Source organism: Polyodon spathula, chromosome 29, assembly GCF_017654505.1.
Source record: "Polyodon spathula isolate WHYD16114869_AA chromosome 29, ASM1765450v1, whole genome shotgun sequence".
Taxonomy (NCBI): domain Eukaryota; kingdom Metazoa; phylum Chordata; class Actinopteri; order Acipenseriformes; family Polyodontidae; genus Polyodon; species Polyodon spathula.
This window is the reverse complement of record NC_054562.1, coordinates 3,345,222-3,363,001: the sequence shown is the minus strand read 5'-3', so window position 1 is coordinate 3,363,001 and position 17,780 is coordinate 3,345,222. Positions and strand designations below refer to the sequence as shown.

The following is a 17,780-nucleotide window of genomic DNA, read 5'->3' as shown; positions in this document are numbered from 1 at the left end:
TTTTCTGTAGCGTTTACAATCCGCTAAAGAGACAATTTAAGTGTATAAAGGTATTTGAGGGTATTTTTTCTGCTTTGCTAGCTTAGTTAATTTAATTGTTTTTCATCCAAACTGGCATGAATTATACTACTATTGGGATTTTTTGCTGGTAATTGGTCAGTTTTAGTTACTGTACAACTGTAATTGTAAACAAGATGGCTACCTGTACTTTAAATTCTGTGAGGCAGGACTGATTTTGAATGTGACATAACTCCAACTGTCCGTATCCATCAAATAGGCGGACTGTTGGAACCTTGCTCGACCAATCACACTGCTTACTTCATGTTGCCAGCCCTGGATTAGAATTACAATTATGATGTTGTAATTACAATTACAAATTTCAGAGCTCCAATTGTAACTGACTACAGGTCTGCTTACTGTATTTTGTTGATAGTGAGTTCTGACGGTTGTATCAAACTACAAACAAGTGCAATTCACAGGAAAACCGTGTGACTATTAATGGTGTAAGTGGACATTGACAGAATGGTAACTGCAGAATGCGCAGCGGTCCAACTTGTGTGGAACATGACTGAATTATGTGCGAACAGTTTAAGTTGGGCCGGTGATAGCTTCCACGCTGTGACTAAAACATCATGTACCTCGTGACATGCATACTAACAACAGTTAAATGTTGCCCAGACAGAGAGACACACTCCTACACCGTCCCCTCTCTCACCCGGCACGTACACAGAGGGGTTCTCTCATGCCCAGACCGACACAAAGAGAGAGAGAGAGAGAGAGAGAGACACTCTCCCTAGTTTAAAGTGTCTGTGGGTGGATGGTTACCTGGTCCATGACGTTGACATCCACGTACTCACAGAAGGCGTACCCCTTCGACAGGCCTGTCGCACTGTCCTTCACCAGGTTAAATGCTTTCAGAGGCCCGAAGGAAGTCAACAGCTCCTTCACCTGAAAAATAAATGTATTTACAAATCTAAAAATCAATGTAATGTGCTGCATTTACAGATTACATGCCCATAAGAGAAGTATATATTTGGAGTGTATTGGATAGACAGACAGGCCTTTCAATACTAGTATCTATGTGCTCAGTGTTCATTATAACTGTTTATTAACAGGATTAACAACGTTTGTGTGATCTGTCTTGCCAATACAGACCATTTGAATTTGAAATAAAATATGGTTCACAATGAAAATTATTTGCATTAACATTTCATATAGATTTGCATGTACAACAAAGGCAAACAACCTTGACAAAACAAAACTAAGTACTCCCATTAGAAGGGGTGTAACAAATGTAGTGATTCATCGTGACACTCTCACATGTATTGTACTGTAACAGATGCATGCACCTTGTGCTTCTGGTCTTGTATCATGATGCACAACACAGCCCATTGTAGTTCACCAAGTGGTTCTTGAATAAAGAATAAGTGTGTTTTATAGTTGGTATGAACACACACGCTCCGTCTTTACGTCTACATTTGAACAACATGGTCCATCATTAAAATGACCACTGGACATTATGCATCCTAACAACCTTCTGGCACCTCAAGAAACATCGTTCAGGCAGCATCTGTAAACCTCACAACTATACAGCACCCGATTGTACCAGTACTTGCACAAGCGTGTACTTGCACTGAACTGCTCCATTCCTTGCCATATTCTACTTATGCTCTTAATTATAAACTACTTCCTGTATCGTGTATTTGACTTTACACTTATCAAATCAATCTATTTGATATAGCGCCCTTCACACTGAATTATAGCAAACAAGAAAACATTTAATACAAAAAACAATTAGAATGCAATACAAGGTAAAAACATTACTTAATATTAAGATGTGAATGGTAGATTATAGAAGCGTCTTCAGTCGTATTTTAAAACTGCAACAGTTGATGCTTCCCTTACGCCTTTGTTTCATATATATTACCTCGCGCCACCTAGCCACAAGGAACTGCTTACTGTTTACTGTGCCACTGCTATGTAACCATTTTGACAGTTTCAGAACAAACCATCTTTCAGCAGCAAAAAAGTCTTAATCTCGCTTCTATCTACGTTATAGTTTGGTTAAGCATTATCTGTGAGTATTTAATTAGCATAAACTTTTTACTCACGCTAGGTGATGTTATTTATATAGTTGTTATTATTTTGTGTTAGTCGATGTCAGTGTAAATAAGCAGCATCGGAAGGCTTGTATGCCTAATGTTACGTTCTTGTCAGCTAATTAACCAGTGGACTCATTTGTACTCAATCATGTAGTTAGTTTTCTACCTCTGGTAAATTATTAACATGACAAATTGCGTATATGTACCGCAATTCTGCATAACGTTATGTTAGATAGTAACGCAGCCTCTTTTATACACCACCATCTATCTAGCTATGTGCACGTTATGTTAATGTTACTTATCCACATGACGTTCATTTGTATCTAAGCTAGCTTCAATGTCGAAATGTATGTATGTTAGTCTAGCAGGTGTCTTATTTAACTTTCTTATTTGTGGATGCTTCTCTGTTGTAGTTGCACACCCACCTATTTTATTGCCACAAGGCAAATAAGTGCTAAAACCCAAAACGCCTTGTGTGGTGAAGGAGGGAGTTTAGCTGCCTGTCAACCTTGAGCAAGGATGACGCTCACGGGGTGACAAAACAATTGTAATGCACTTTTTTTCTGGTGTCCCAAAACGTGTGGTATCCCGCTTGCAGCTTGTCCAGAGTACCGCTGCTAGAATTCTAACTAAAACCAGGAAAAGTGAACATATTACCCTTTTAGCCTGGCTCCCTGTGTAAGATTTTGCTGTTAACTTGCAAGGCCCTGAACAGATGAGCACCTAGTTATATGCAGGAGTTACTGACCCCGTATCTTCCAAACCGCACTCTGAGATCACAGGATATGGGGCTGCTGGTTATTCCAGGGTCAACAAAAGCAACACGGGAGGAGGGAGGGCTTTTTCTTGTAGAGCTAAATTATGGAATGCTCTGCCTTCATTTGTCAGGGAGGCTGGGACTGTTACAGTTTTCAAGTCAAGATTAAAAACGCACATTTATAAAATGGCTCTTTTATCTTAGTGGGTTTTAATGTAACTTTAAAATTGCTGTTTTTGAATTGTGTATACTGTTATATAAATATATTGTGCAGTTTGTGTAAATGCTTTGCAACACTTTTGTATAAAAAGCGCTATAGAAATAAAAAATAAATAAATAAAAACAGGCAGCCGATTCCATAATTCAGGAGCCCTAAAGCCAAATGCTCTACCGTCTGTGTTCTTTTTTGATACCTTTGGGACAGTAAGCAATCTTGCGTCCTGGGATCGCAGTGGTCCTCTAGGTATATATGGTATTTAGATATTTAGATATGAAGGACCCAAACTGTTTAATGCTTTGTAAGCAATAAGCATGACCTTAAAATCGACCCTAAACCTTACAGGAAGCCAATGTAGGGCTGCCAGTACCAGCATAAATGTGATCAAGTCTTCCACTTCTTGTTAAAACCCAGGCAGCAGCGTTTTGCACAAGCTGCAGTCAGGATAGCATGATTCTGGGAATATAGGATAACAGAGCATTGCAACAGTCGAGTCTGGATTATGAAAGCATGCATCAGTCTCTCTGCATCTTCCATGGAAAGAAAGCGTGTTAGTTTAGTAATTTCTTAAATGAAAAAAAGACACTAGTTATCTCATTTTTTGCAATTGCTCTTATTTGAAATCATTCTCATCCATTCATTGTACTTACTACATGCTCATACTGGACTTGTCATATAAGCAAATATTTTGAACAAGTTCACTGCTCTTAGTCGAATCTGCTCTTTCTAGTAATGAATTACTGTATGCTCTATTTTTTGCTCTTATTTGAATTTTTTTTCTACTGATGTTATTGTACTTTACAACATGTATCAAATTTCACCCTGGATAAGGGCATCTGCTAAGAAGTAAATAATACTACTACAAGTAACCCATCAGGATCATCACATGAATCGCGACCTGCATATCGTAGCAAGTATTGTACTGTTTGATAAGTGTCTCGCGACACCCCTTCCCGTGAGTCGTGTACAATGATGTTTGGCTGGTACGGACACAGACTCACTAACCTGGTCATCGTTGAGATAGTTCGGCAGGCCTCCGATGAACAGCTTGTGAGCAGAGTCGGGGACTACAGTGGACACCACGCCTGGAGGGGGAGTTTAGAGGGGTTAGTTCATTCATACTGCATTTTCATACTAAAAAATAAAACAAAACACATTTATATACTGGGGTTCAGGCTCAGATATTCACACACTCCCCCTCATGATCACACACTTTCAGACAGGCTCTCATTTCACACCAGGGACATGCAGATCCCCCCCCTCACTTGGCATGTATACAAAGTGGTTCTCCCTTATGCCCCAGAGAGACACACTCACCCACCCTCACACCCTGTCCTGGCATGTACACAGAGGGGTTCTCTCATTCCCAGACAGACCGAGAGAGACACTCTCCTACTCCCCTTTCTCACCTGGCACATACACCGAGGGGTTCTCGCTCATACCCGGGAGGGGCTGGTAATCGTGTGGGCGCCTGATTTTGAGGCTCTGTCCCTGGAAGATGATGCCATCGAATGCCATGGCCTGAGTCGTCTCGTCAACCGAGCGGAACTGAAGGGGTTAATACAAAATAGAAAACAAGGGGGGGGGAACATCAGCTACAGAAACACCAAAATAAAAACAGAGTTGCACGAAGTGATTATTGGGATGGAGTGCTCTACAGAAATCAGGTGCTGACAATCAGGTGAGGGTCATTGGTGTCGATAGGGCTAATTTTCCATTCAGAGTGAAACAACTGAAGAAACAGCTGCTTTGGTTTTAACCTCTGAGAAAGCAAAACTCTTGCCCTGCTTGATATGGGTTCTAGATTATATTCTATTTTTATTTTTTTTTCTTTACCTCTAAGAAAGCAAAGTTCTTGTCCTGGTTGATTTGCACAGCCAGGACTGGGTTCCCTGGTGCCTGAGTCAAGCCTCCCAGTCTCATCTGAGCATTGAAGAAATCCATCATCGCTTCCTACAGGGAGCAGAAACACATCATTAAACACAGAACAACCTACTCAGACCATATTATACTTAACATGCTGTTACCATATTCTAAACGTTATATATAATGTTCATTAGAATAAATGTATTGTCATGCTTGTGAAGTACTCTGTACAAAAAAAATAATTACTTTCAATGACAAACTACAAATCTGTGTGTCTTCCAGTGGAAACGTTTGCCATTAAATTCACACTGAAGACACTGACTTAATGAATTTAAGGTTTCTTTTAGAACATCTACAATACTGCTCTCACCTCAGTTGATTAGTATAATAGATAATTCTTAGTTACTTTGATTCTTGTTCTCACCTCAGTGATGCTGAAAGGGATGTTCACAGTGTGGTTTTGAAAGCAATTATTATTAATGATCATTATAATGATTGATTTACGCTCTGTCTCTTTCTCTCACCTCAGTGATGCCGAAGGGGATGTTCCCCACGTAGAGGCGGCGCGCCTGTCTGGTCATCTGGCTCCCCACCACAGGGACAGGAGTTGGGGTGACTGCCAGTCCGTCGGGGGTCATTGTGGGGAGCAGGGCTGTGGCAGGGATCTGACCAGCGGCTAGAGAAAGGGAGAGAGAGTTTGCACATCACCCAGAACTTTCAAAAACACTCACCACAGTGCACAGTATATTAGAGACAGGGTATTTATTCTACACTGCATTTGAGTGATGGTGAGACTGTTCATGTATTTTCCCTTGCTTTGCACTGCGGCTATGTGTTCAAAGGAGCCCAACAGACAGACACACACACACGTATTAGAGACAGTCTTTACCCTGCATTGCCTTGTACTGCAAAGGGGTGATGTGTTCGAAACCTGGCGGAGGCACATCCCAGTACTTTCTCACTTTCTTCTTTTTCTCACGTGGAGGAGAGCGGCTGCTGAGAGAAAGAGGAAGGGAAAGGAAAAGAGCAAAAAGGTTATTTTTGTAAAACAGGGCTCCAGACCTCCAGAGCCAATGGCTCCAAGGAAATAAAAACTGGTTGCCAAATCCAATTGTTGGGTATCAGGAGCAAGTTGGGCTATCATATTCAACTGCTTAATACAACAAAAACGTATTCCACTAAAGCGATACTAAAACAGTAACTTAGTTTGTACTCACTTGTTTATTTCCTCATTCTGTTCAGTGGTTAACTTATGCAGCTGTTGACTGCAATGAAAACAACATGTTTATACTTTAGATATTTTGCAAGCACATTGTCATATATTTTAGATATTTCCAAACCATTCTTTTCATTAGCAGCGAATGGCAGGTTTTCCACTGCAATCATGTCAGCTGTATTAAATTAATTTTTTATTTTTTTTTCTCAGCAGTTACTTCAGCAGCACATTGCTCTGGCTACTGCCGTCCTTCCTAGTTACACTCCTAAGTATATATTTACTTTTTGCTTTCACTGTTCAGCTGACACTGCTTTAGCACAAAACTCACGACACAGTGACTTTTTAATTAGGTTAGCGTCTTGAACTGCCGTGCCCGCTTCTTTGGCTGAAGAGATATCAGCTCATCATCTAACACAGCAAGCTACTGCACAATTAAACCGTCAAACACCTGACGGTAAACAACAATTGAGTCTATTATATCTGGGGTAGTAGTGGCAGCTAAAGAAGATGTCACAGGAAAAAAAAAACTGTTCATCTTGAATCAAAACTTTATTTAGGTACCATATGACCTGACTGGCAAAAGACAATATTGGTTTATTGGAATTCACAAAGAACTTTTTTCTGTTTGGTAACATTTTAGTTTTTTGTACCTTTGCTGCATTTCAGCCCTTCATTTTACATATTTTCTTTATTGTAAGTTTGAGGCATTTTGTTAATGGCACATGTGCAACATACAACCCTTAGTGCATTTTTTTATTTGTTTTTCTTGAATGCAACTATTCATTTCAAGGTACATTTCTGCATGACAGTATTGACACAGGTTTGGTCACCATCACTCCTTTTGCATTTCAGTTTAACATGCAATATGACAGCCAGCCCCCCCTGCCTCTTTTTACACACCAACATCACAGTACATACATACATATTGACACATGTTTTTAAAGGGAGAGACAGCATTTTTTGGGGTTCCAGGCGCCAGTGAAAGTTGCGACCACTTTAGTCACAGTCTTCAAGGATGGCAGTAAGACTCCCGTTCGAGAGCTGTTTGATCCGTTCCTGGTTTTACTAAGTTTAAAAAGACACCCGAGCTTGTTACCTATACACTGTGTGGCTAAGCAAGCTTGCAGTAAAACCTGGAATGGGTAAAACTTATGCAACAGGAGACTTATTTCCATCGCTGGAGAGGGAGGGAGAGCTACTAAAATGTACTGCGTCTAGATTATATTATGTAGCTATTTTTGTGGGAGTTCAGCATAAATTTTCTTCAACTAATCAGAGGTCGCGTAACGCGAAATAAATCCATTAGACAGAAAAATATTTTGTCTTGCGTCAACGGGACGCACAGAATAGAAAAGGGACGCAGACATGCAAATTCACAGTAATCTATTACACTGCAGCAAAATGACCGGAAAATACTTGCTTGTTTAAAAAAACTGTTCTGGAATATAACAGCACTGATTATGGTACACTCCAGTACTGTAGGTGGCAGCAATAAGCCTCATATTTGGCTTACGCAGCAATATTAAGGATATTTACTTTTAGGCCCTATCCACACTACATAACCGATCTTGAGAACCGTTTTCATTAATCCAGCTCAGTTTCCACACTGAAGTACCGTTGCATGTTTAGCAGGGCATAGTGTGCACACACACTATTACAATTAAAAAAGTTCAATTAGTGCCGGGGCACATATCCGAGCAAGTATTTGACATGTATTCGGATACAAAATTCAGATGCTCGTATTTGCTAGAAATTACAAAAATACCTTTTACTTATTTACCACCTCACAAGAAGTTGCGCTATAGTTTCAAACATGGCAAATGAAAGAGAGCTGTGTAATACATGTTTTTACATATCTATCTCTCTCTCTCACACACACACACATATATAAAAAACACAAGATCAACACAGCAGCTCAAGCCTCTATTTAAAAGTTTTAGGAGAGCAAAAAGTAAACAAACCAGATTATGTGCGTGCAAGCATAGTGCTCTATCTATGGAGAGCTACTGGGTCAAAAAAGCATTGTGCTACTTTTGCGTAAATGAGAATCTCATGAAAGAAAAAGGCAAACAGTGCCCAACGTGCTGTAAATGTGTAGTAATTTTTATATAGATTGTATAGATTATATATTTTTTGTTGTGACTTTGTTATGTGGAACGTAATAAAGGAGAACCAAAACGGCGAGTCTTTTCCCCTTCATTTTACAACGCCATTTCCACGTTTGTTTTATTTGAAGTGTTTAAAGTTAAATTTCTGTTTTTGTTTGGTTTCGTTCAGCTACAATAAGGCACAAGTAAACCTCATGTTATTACTTCTATAAATAACATGTTTATGGCCACTGTTTACAGTGAAAAAACGGCAATGGAATTAAATAAAATGGAAAACAGTACACAGTATAAATAATGGTAGTAAAAATAGATATAAAAACAATGAAAAAAATCAGCATTGTATAACATGTACCAACGTCTCTGCGGGTAGGTCAACAGCATAACTTCACAGTTTTGCCGTTTAAAAGTTCTTAAAAATTTTCCTTTAGCACCCAAGTCAAAAAATGACTCATGGTCTTTCCAAATCAAAAAGTCTTAATCCTCAGAAATTCCATTGAAATTGTCATGTTTTAGATGATCCTCATGTAAACGACAGTGTTTGCTGGTCTGCTCTGCTCTGACAGCTAAAACCCTGTGCTGCCGGTACACAACATACAGATATCGTAACCGCAATTGCTTAAAGTTTTGCGAAAGCAGGAAAGATATCGGAATAGTTCTCAATAAAAACCCTGCAGGCCTCATCCATGGTTTTAAAACCATGATTTTTGCGCATGTGTTTTAATTGTCCAAATTCTTGGCTGAGCATGAACAGGTAGATGCATCGATACAGATTACTGAGTGACTCTGATACCAGGGCGCAGTGGTACATGGGATACTGAGACCTCCGCACCTTTTTCTATTTATTTAAGGGGATGGGGAGCAGTGGAACAATTTTTACACGCTGCATTGCATAAAACCACTTTGTAATATAAACAAAATCATTGGATAGGGATGAAAAGGGGATCTGTTGTCTTTTATATCTGTTTCAGAAACTCACTGCTGTTAGTTTTTGCGTTTTATTAAAATGTCCTGCTATATAATTCTGTGTAAACATGTCCTCTGAAATGCGGTGTCAACTTTATGTACTATTGTGACAGAAATAATGAATCTTGGTTGTAAATCTCCCTCCTGACCTGAGGGCTCAAAGCAGCGAAAGTAGGGTCCTTTGGACAGGCTGGCCCGACAGTTTGTTTCCAGGGTCGGGAAGTCAGTCAGCCTGGAAGGTGAGATTCTGTTTCAAGAACAGATTGACCTAAAAGTGAAACAACGTAGGAGCTGCAGATTGTAGACAGCTGCACTCATTTACCAAGGGGTCATGCGTGACGGCATAAAAGGGGCTGGAGAATCGCAATCTGCTCCTTAGCTTGGTTTTGCATTTAAACTAGAACGACCGTAAGAGATGCAGTAACAACTGTTAAAATAATATTAATGAGCGTTTTGTTTGTGCTTATTAGTAATCGTCTTCGTTTGTAAACCACCAGACGGCTAACGCGTATCCGAAGCTGTCGTACTGGGCCAGCACAAAGCAGGAACAGCACTTCACTCCAGTCACAAATAAACTGTTATCCACAATGAGCACTACTGCACGCACCCGGACTGGTGAACTTGTCTTGTATTATTGTGGGGTGGATAACAGGTATTTATTATTTGGGCTGCAAGCCCTGTTTTTTCTATCTCCGTGCTTTACACATTGCTGTGTATAGCCAGGGTTTACTGTTTGGTCGCCAGACCAGAATTTACAAATAAACACTCTTTTCCTAACCAGATTACAAACTGTGTCTGATTATTCCTGCACTGCATCACCTCTGCACCTGTTCATAATCAGCAGCCACTTTGCCACAATTACTTATTTTGGGAATAAATAAAACAACGTTTAACTTTAACTGCTATTTGGCATCCTTTGTTTTGTAGTTAATTCACTGCAGTAAAGTAAAGCCTACACAACATATTCTTTACTCCTGTGATATCTGTCTACTTTGACTTGTTACTGTAACTTGGTATTGTAAAAAAAATAAATAAAAAAAAAAGTAGTTGCATAAATAGGAGTTAATTTTTAAAGGAAGAATAGGCAATTTACTTTATAAACTGTCGGCATAAAAGCAGCCATGTGCAACTCTATATGTCCCCAGTAGCTTTTTTTTGTTTTTACCTAGTTTGATTCTCTTAATAGTAGATACGCCAAACAAATAAAGAAAACAAATGCTTCCAGGTAACGTTAGCAATTTCATTTTGTTATATTAATACATTTTGAGGCTTTTATTATGAATGTAAACGTTCTGGAATTAAATGTTTAAATAAGAAAAAAGATATATATATATATATATATATATATATATATATATATATATATATATATATATATATATATATATAATTTTAGTGATCATTTATTAAAAAACAAAATTACAATAGGTCTGTTTTTACACTCCATTTGTTCTGGGCAGCCACCAGAAATTTAAACTTATAAACTATAAGCTCTAGTTTCTTTTCTTCTAATTTCAAGACTGGAGGTTGTCATGCTGCTCAAGTATACATTTTAGAAATTACTATAATTTTTTATATTTTATTTATCTGGACGATAATCACAATTATCGTGAAGTTACTGACGATAATCAATAGCTGAAAAAGTAATTATCTTCCAATGCTAGCGTGTACAGTGTTTGTATTGTTGTAAATAATGTATGTGTTGGGCAACCGCATTGTGAAGTGTTGTGAGGCAGTGTACGATTACTCCTCTGGCGGTGGTCTTTGTGCTTGTGTATGCAGTGTAGTTGCGCTGTGCGCTTGTGCACCCGTCTCATTACCTCCTCCGGCGGCGATCCTTGCTGCCGCTGCGTCTCTCTCTGCTCCTCCTTTCCCGGCTCTTTGTTGCTATTGGCGTCGGCGTCGTAGTCTTCTTCTCGTCGCTGCGGCTTCGCAGGGGGCTGGGACGCCGGTGACGGTTCTCCTTGTCACGCTCTTCCATCACAAAGAGAGAACGACATGGTCAGCACGACAGCAGAGTACATATTCATGAAACACACGCTTACGACAATCCAACCCAACGATCATCTGGTGAACTACAATAAGCTATGGACAGGAATGACAAATGGATATATAGTGCTCCAGACATGCTCCGTGCTACGTGTTTCACACATTGAAAAAATATCAATACGTTATGATATTTAAATGTAATGTTTAAAGAATACACATAGCAATTTTGCTATATACTTAATTGGTCAATTACTTATATACTGCACACAGTAGCTAGAGAATGGATCTGGGAACTGCTAGACACACGTGACCAGTAACTTTCGATTTAATCATTTCACTTGCAATGCATGTTTGTGACTGTTGAATAAAAGGCACTGTCTTGGGTCTCCGTCAACCGAACGCCTGGAAGGCAAATCTATATAATACAATAGAGTGTGTTTGGAGAGAGTCGGAATGCTTTATATTGTTATAGCAGGGCGATCAATAAGGAATCAATACCGTTTTTTTTTTTGTAAAAGGATTATGGTTACTTATTTTTTAAATATGAAAATGTAGTATGTGCATGCAAGCCTTTTGTAACGTATAAACCATCTGCAGCGCTATAATTTAAAAACTAAAATCTGTTTATTTGCTTCACAGCCACACTGTGGTCAATAAAGCAAATTGTTTTTATTTTAGACCTCGTTTTTCTACAGTAGTAAAATTGCTCAATGACCCCAAAAGCGTATCTGTATCCATTATATATATATCGCATATATACTATATATATTATATATATTATATATATATCTATATATATATATATATATATATATAGATCTATATATATATACATATCCTATTCATTCTGCTCTTTAATCTCTGTGCGCTTAAGTTTATCCATGATGTTTTGATTGTGTTCGTCCTCCTCTGTGACTGTTTTTTGTTTTCTAGAACTCCTTATAAGTTAAACCTTGGTTTAATCTGCTGGTTAAATAAGTTTTTTTTTCTTCCTGCTTTTGGTCTTGTATAAAAAAAACACACACTGTACAAACATCTAAAAGCAAACAGGAGTGTTATGCTCAATAACTAATATGGCCGACTTCTATACAAATATAAACAAGCGCGATATCAAGAGAGAAAAGTAAAAAATAATACAGCACTAAAATTGCTATGCTGTTCATTGCACATATAACAACTGCTCTAACTGCAATAAAACAAACATTTCCGATTTAAAAAATGTTACTGCGCTACCAAATAATTATAATAGTGTATTTGTCATTATACCCAGTCTGCACCGTACTGTTTTTTCAGTGGGCTTTTAGGCTATTATTTCAGCGCTGACATTGTGCTTGCGCCTCCTCTGATGAAGGCCGGCCCGGAGCTGTAGTGCTGCTGGTACACAAACCAGCGTGGTGCCGGGAACTCAAAACAATGAACCGAGGCTTAACTACGCCGTGCTCGCCGCATATAAACACGCTGCAGTCTTAAACCCACTCACTTTGATTTTTAACCTGTTTTTTTTCAGAAGACTGATGTCGTTGATGCTGAAAACATACCTTGTTTGTTCTCGTTCAACTGTCTCTCAAATTCGTCGAATTCCGACATTTTAATTTTGTTTTCTCCTCCGATAGTTCGAATAAACCCCCCTTAAAAAAGACGACTGAACCGTCGAAATGTCCCTTTAATGATGTCCGGGTGATTTATCGTGTCGTTTATAAGCGCTTGTTTCTACTTTCTTTTTAAAAAAAATTAAAAACTCTTTATATTTTCTTTAATTTGTTTCTCGTTAGAGTGAAAGAGGCCCAGCTCTGTCTCGCGCCGCCGCCACAGGAAACAAGCCCCTCACCCTGTGCGCGCAGCCAAGGAGAGGAGAGTCCGAGAGAGAGAGTACGCCTGCCCTCGCCGCCAAGGAGGAATGCGAAGCGCAGCGACCCCTATCAGGCTGGCGGGGAATTGCAACATTATTATGGATAACATGATTCCCTGTAGACTCCAGTAGAATTTGGAACAGTTCAAGCTTTTTAACTCACATTCTGGCAAGTGTAGCCTGCTGTGAAAGAAACCTGAGAGAGGTAAAATGTATCAGAATGCATTGCAATGTGAATTGAAAAGCCTGAACTGTCCCAAACTGTCCTAGTGTACCTGGAGTATAGCAACTCTGATATAACGGTCGACTGTGCCACAGTGTAATTCCTGCTTGGATCTGTTCGTTTACTACATTGGATTTAATCATATGAACCAATGTTGGAAACTTAAAGTTCTAGGAATAGCATTACATGTCTTTTCATAATTTCACTCTGTTTGAATCTGCCATCTTTAAATTCAAATGAAAATGAAGCACATTTATGAAAATAAATATGAAACAAGAATCTAAATAGAACCCCCTAATCCCTCCCGCCCACAGGCGCATGAACTCTACAGGCAGCTCATACAACTATGTTAAGGTCCATGATGTAACTAACAAGGGGGTTCCTTACATTCTACTCTCTCCCTAATTCTAATCCTGTTATAAACACAATCAGGTGGACCGGGAGGTACAGAAAAGCAGCCTCCAGGAGATTCAAGCAGCTCCACAGCCTCCTCCAGGAGATTCAAGCAGCTCCACAGCCTCCTCCAGGAGATTCAAGCAGCTCCACAGCCTCCTCCAGGAGATTCAAGCAGCTCCACAGCCTCCTCCAGGAGATTCAAGCAGCTCCACAGCCTCCTCCAGGAGATTCAAGCAGCTCCACAGCCTCCTCCAGGAGATTCAAGCAGCTCCACAGCCTCCTCCAGGAGATTCAAGCAGCTCCACAGCCTCCTCCAGGAGATTCAAGCAGCTCCACAGCCTCCTCCAGGAGATTCAAGCAGCTCCACAGCCTCCTCCAGGAGATTCAAGCAGCTCCACAGCCACCTCCAGGAGATTCAAGCAAGCTCCACAGCCTCCTCCAGGAGATTCAAGCAGCTCCACAGCCTCCTCCAGGAGATTCAAGCAGCTCCACAGCCTCCTCCAGGAGATTCAAGCAGCTCCACAGCCTCCTCCAGGAGATTCAAGCAGCTCCACAGCCTCCTCCAGGAGATTCAAGCAGCTCCACAGCCTCCTCCAGGAGATTCAAGCAGCTCCACAGCCTCCTCCAGGAGATTCAAGCAGCTCCACAGCCTCCTCCAGGAGATTCAAGCAGCTCCACAGCCTCCTCCAGGAGATTCAAGCAGCTCCACAGCCTCCTCCAGGAGATTCAAGCAGCTCCACAGCCTCCTCCAGGAGATTCAAGCAGCTCCACAGCCTCCTCCAGGAGATTCAAGCAGCTCCACAGCCTCCTCCAGGAGATTCAAGCAAGCTCCACAGCCTCCTCCAGGAGATTCAAGCAGCTCCACAGCCTCCTCCAGGAGATTCAAACAGGCTCCACAGCCTCCTCCAGGAGATTCCGCAAGAGCGCCAGTGATACTCTTTATAATAAATTCATACATTTTTTTATTTCTAGTGCAAATTCTACTAGTCAGTAAGAAGCCCCAGAAGACTGTTGCCAGTTGTTTAACATCAATGATGAAAAAGAGAAATACACAAAAATGTATTGACTTTAAGTATTGCGAAAGTGGAATGGGTAGTTATGTTAATAATTTGTTTTATGCTGCTACTGGCACCAATGGAATCAGCTGCCTTAGCCAGTAAAAATCTTACTAGCAGCAACAGCTGCTTTATTAAAAAGGTACAGGACAAGCTTCCATTATAAATATTTCAAATGAATAACACCTGGGAGCTGTCACTGTTAGGGCAGCATCAAACTGGATTGCAAACACCAGCACCAGTCACTATAACTGTGTATTCAGCACCAGCACCAGTCACTATAACTGTGTATTCAGCACCAGCACCAGTCACTATAACTGTGTATTCAGCACCAGCACCAGTCACTATAACTGTGTATTCAGCACCAGCACCAGTCACTATAACTGTGTATTCAGCACCAGCACCAGTCACTATAACTGTGTATTCAGCACCAGGATGGGAGTACTGCAAGAAAGGACTGAAACCCTGGGACTGAAACCATGGGACTGAAACCCTGCATTGTTTAGCTGTGCAATTACACATTGAGGTTCCTGGGCCAACCAGGGCAGAGGTTACCCTGGCCCTTCACAATATACTGGACATGTGGGACCAGTACAACAACCCCACATGGTGCACTCTTAGGGGCAGGTCCAGTCTATTGAAGGTAAGGATGTTGACGGCGCTGGGGCGCTAGTATATCCATCCTTCATTATCAAGGGGCAATTATTATACGGTGGCTCTCAAAAGTATTCACTCCCTTGGACTTTTTTACATTTTATTGTGTTACAACATGGAATCAAAATTGTTTTTGCCACTGATCGACACAAAAAAAGTCCATAATGTCAAAGTGAAAAATAAAATCTACAAATTGTTCTAAATTGCAAATATAAAACAGAAAATAATTGATTGCATAAGTATTCACCCTCTTGAGTCAAAATTTGGTAGAGGCACCTTTTGCTGCAATTACAGCCGTGAGTCTATTTGGATAATTCTCTACCAGCTTTGCACATCTGGACACTACAATTTTTGTCTATTCTTCTTTGCAAAATTGCTCAAGCTCCATCAAGTAGGATGGGAACCTTTAATGAATAGCAATTTTCAACTCTTTCCACATATTCTCAATTGGATTGAGGTCCGGGCATTGACTGGGCCACTCCAGGACATTGACCTTTTTGTTTTTAAGCCACCAGTGTGGCTTTGGCTGTATGTTTGGGGTCATTGTCCTGCTGGAAGATGAATCTTCTCCCAAGTCCCAGGTCTCTTGCAGACTTCAACAGGTTTTCCTCCAGGATTTCTCTGTACTTTGCTGTATCCATTTTGCACTCTATCTTCACAAGCTTTCCAGGCCCTGATGCAGAGATGCATCCCCATAGCATGATGCTGCCACCACCATGCTTCAAGGTAGGGATGGTGTTTTCAGGATGATGTGCACTGTTAGGCTTGCTCCAAACATAGCTTAGCATTGAGGCCAAAAAGCTCTATTTTGGTCTCATAAGACCATAGAATTTTCTTCCACTTGGTCTCAGAGTCTTTGTGATGGAAAGATGAGTTCTGGTGATGAATCTTCCTCCCAACCTGTGAGGGCACTAAAGAACGAGAGGAGAAGTATCTGGAAGGGCTGGCCTGACAGTTCGTTTCTGGGTCAGGGAAGTGGGTCAGTCTGGAAAGAAGCACGACTCTGTTGTAAGACCGTATTGATTTGAAAGGTAAACGAGAGGCAGCTGCAAGTAATAAGGCAGCTGCAACCATTTACCTAGATATATGCAGGATTACATATAGGGGCCAGGGTAACGCTGATCTTTTCCTTCGTTTGGGTAGAACGTTTGGAGGAAGAAGGAGCGAGAGTGGAACTTGCAGTGTTTTTGTGAGTACGTGTTGTGTTTGTTTATTAACTGTCTGTGTTTGTTTCACTGTAGACAGTTAGAACACTACTCCGGAGCTGTCGCAAAGGGTCAGCACTGTCCGGAGCACCCCTGCACACCACCGTATCTGTGTATTCACCATGCACACTCACGTCTGCACTTACCCAGGACTGGTGACCGTGGGTTCATTTTTGTTCGGGACTGTGCCCTGTTTTGTTATCTCCGCGCTTTACACATGGTTGTGTATTGCCGGGGATTTATTATTTTACGGTCACCAGACCTGGATTATAAATAAAAGCACCTTTTCACTGGAAACTGTTGTCTGCCTGTCACTCCTGCATCGCATCACCGCTATACCTGTTCCCCTCCACTAGCCACTTTGCTACAGTCTTCCACATGCCTTCTGGCAAACTCTAGCCAAGATTTGATGTTAGTTTTTTTCAAAAATGGCTTTATTTTTGACACTCTCCCATAAAGGCCAGTTTTGTGAAGCACCTGGGCCATTGTTACCGTATGCACTGTGTCTCCCAGCTCAGCCGTTGAAGAGTAACTCCTTTAGAGTTACCAAAGGCCTCTTGGTGGCCTCCCTGACTAGTGCCCTTCTCGCCCGGATACTCAGTTTTTGAGGACGGCCTGTTCTAGACAGATTCACCGTTGTGCCACATTCTCTCAATTCCTTAATAATGGACTTTACTGTGCTCTGGGAGATATTCAATGCCTTGGAAATGTTCTTATATCCTACCCCTGATTGATGCTTTTTGAAGAACCTTATTCCGGATTTGCTTTATGATGATGTAGCTTTTGTTACGAAATGTACTAACCAACTGTGGAACCTCCCAGAGACAGGTATATTTAACCTGAAATCATGTGAAACACCTTAATAGCACACAGGTGGACTCAATTCAATTAATTATGTGACTTCTAAAGACAACTGGTTGCACCAGAGCTTATTTAGGTGTGTCATAGAAAATGGAGTACTTATGCAATCAGTTCTTTTCTGTTTTATATTTGTAATTAATTTAGAACAATTTGTAGATTTTATTTTTCACTTTGACATTATGGACTTTTTTTGTGTTGATCAGTGGCAAAAACTCCTAATTAAATCAATTTTAAAATGTGAAAAAGTCCAAGGGGGGGTGAATGCTTTTGAGAGCCACTGTATAGGGTGAACCCTGCTATGGGCACAGGACAGCCTGTA

General features: G+C 40.6%; 1 protein-coding gene across 7 annotated transcripts in view; it reads right to left on the bottom strand.

The window, feature by feature from the left end:
• Positions 1 to 13,061, bottom strand: part of u2af2a (U2 small nuclear RNA auxiliary factor 2a) — a 33,757-nt gene extending 20,696 nt beyond the window's left edge. The window contains exons 1-9 of one of the 7 annotated variants that reach the window (XM_041232220.1): positions 12,757 to 13,060; positions 11,050 to 11,203; positions 6,160 to 6,207; positions 5,832 to 5,938; positions 5,467 to 5,618; positions 4,913 to 5,029; positions 4,486 to 4,624; positions 4,082 to 4,161; positions 826 to 948 (exon numbers count right to left, since the gene is read on the bottom strand). In XM_041232220.1, the coding sequence (XP_041088154.1) occupies positions 826 to 948; positions 4,082 to 4,161; positions 4,486 to 4,624; positions 4,913 to 5,029; positions 5,467 to 5,618; positions 5,832 to 5,938; positions 6,160 to 6,207; positions 11,050 to 11,203; positions 12,757 to 12,805 (969 nt within the window). In that variant the 5' untranslated portion in view covers positions 12,806 to 13,060. Of the gene's footprint in view, positions 1 to 825; positions 949 to 4,081; positions 4,162 to 4,485; positions 4,625 to 4,912; positions 5,030 to 5,466; positions 5,619 to 5,831; positions 5,939 to 6,159; positions 6,208 to 11,049; positions 11,204 to 12,756 lie in introns of all 7 variants that reach the window. The other 6 variants (XM_041232221.1, XM_041232223.1, XM_041232224.1 and 3 more) reach the window with 6 other exon arrangements.
• Positions 13,062 to 17,780: the final 4,719 nt, after the last annotated feature.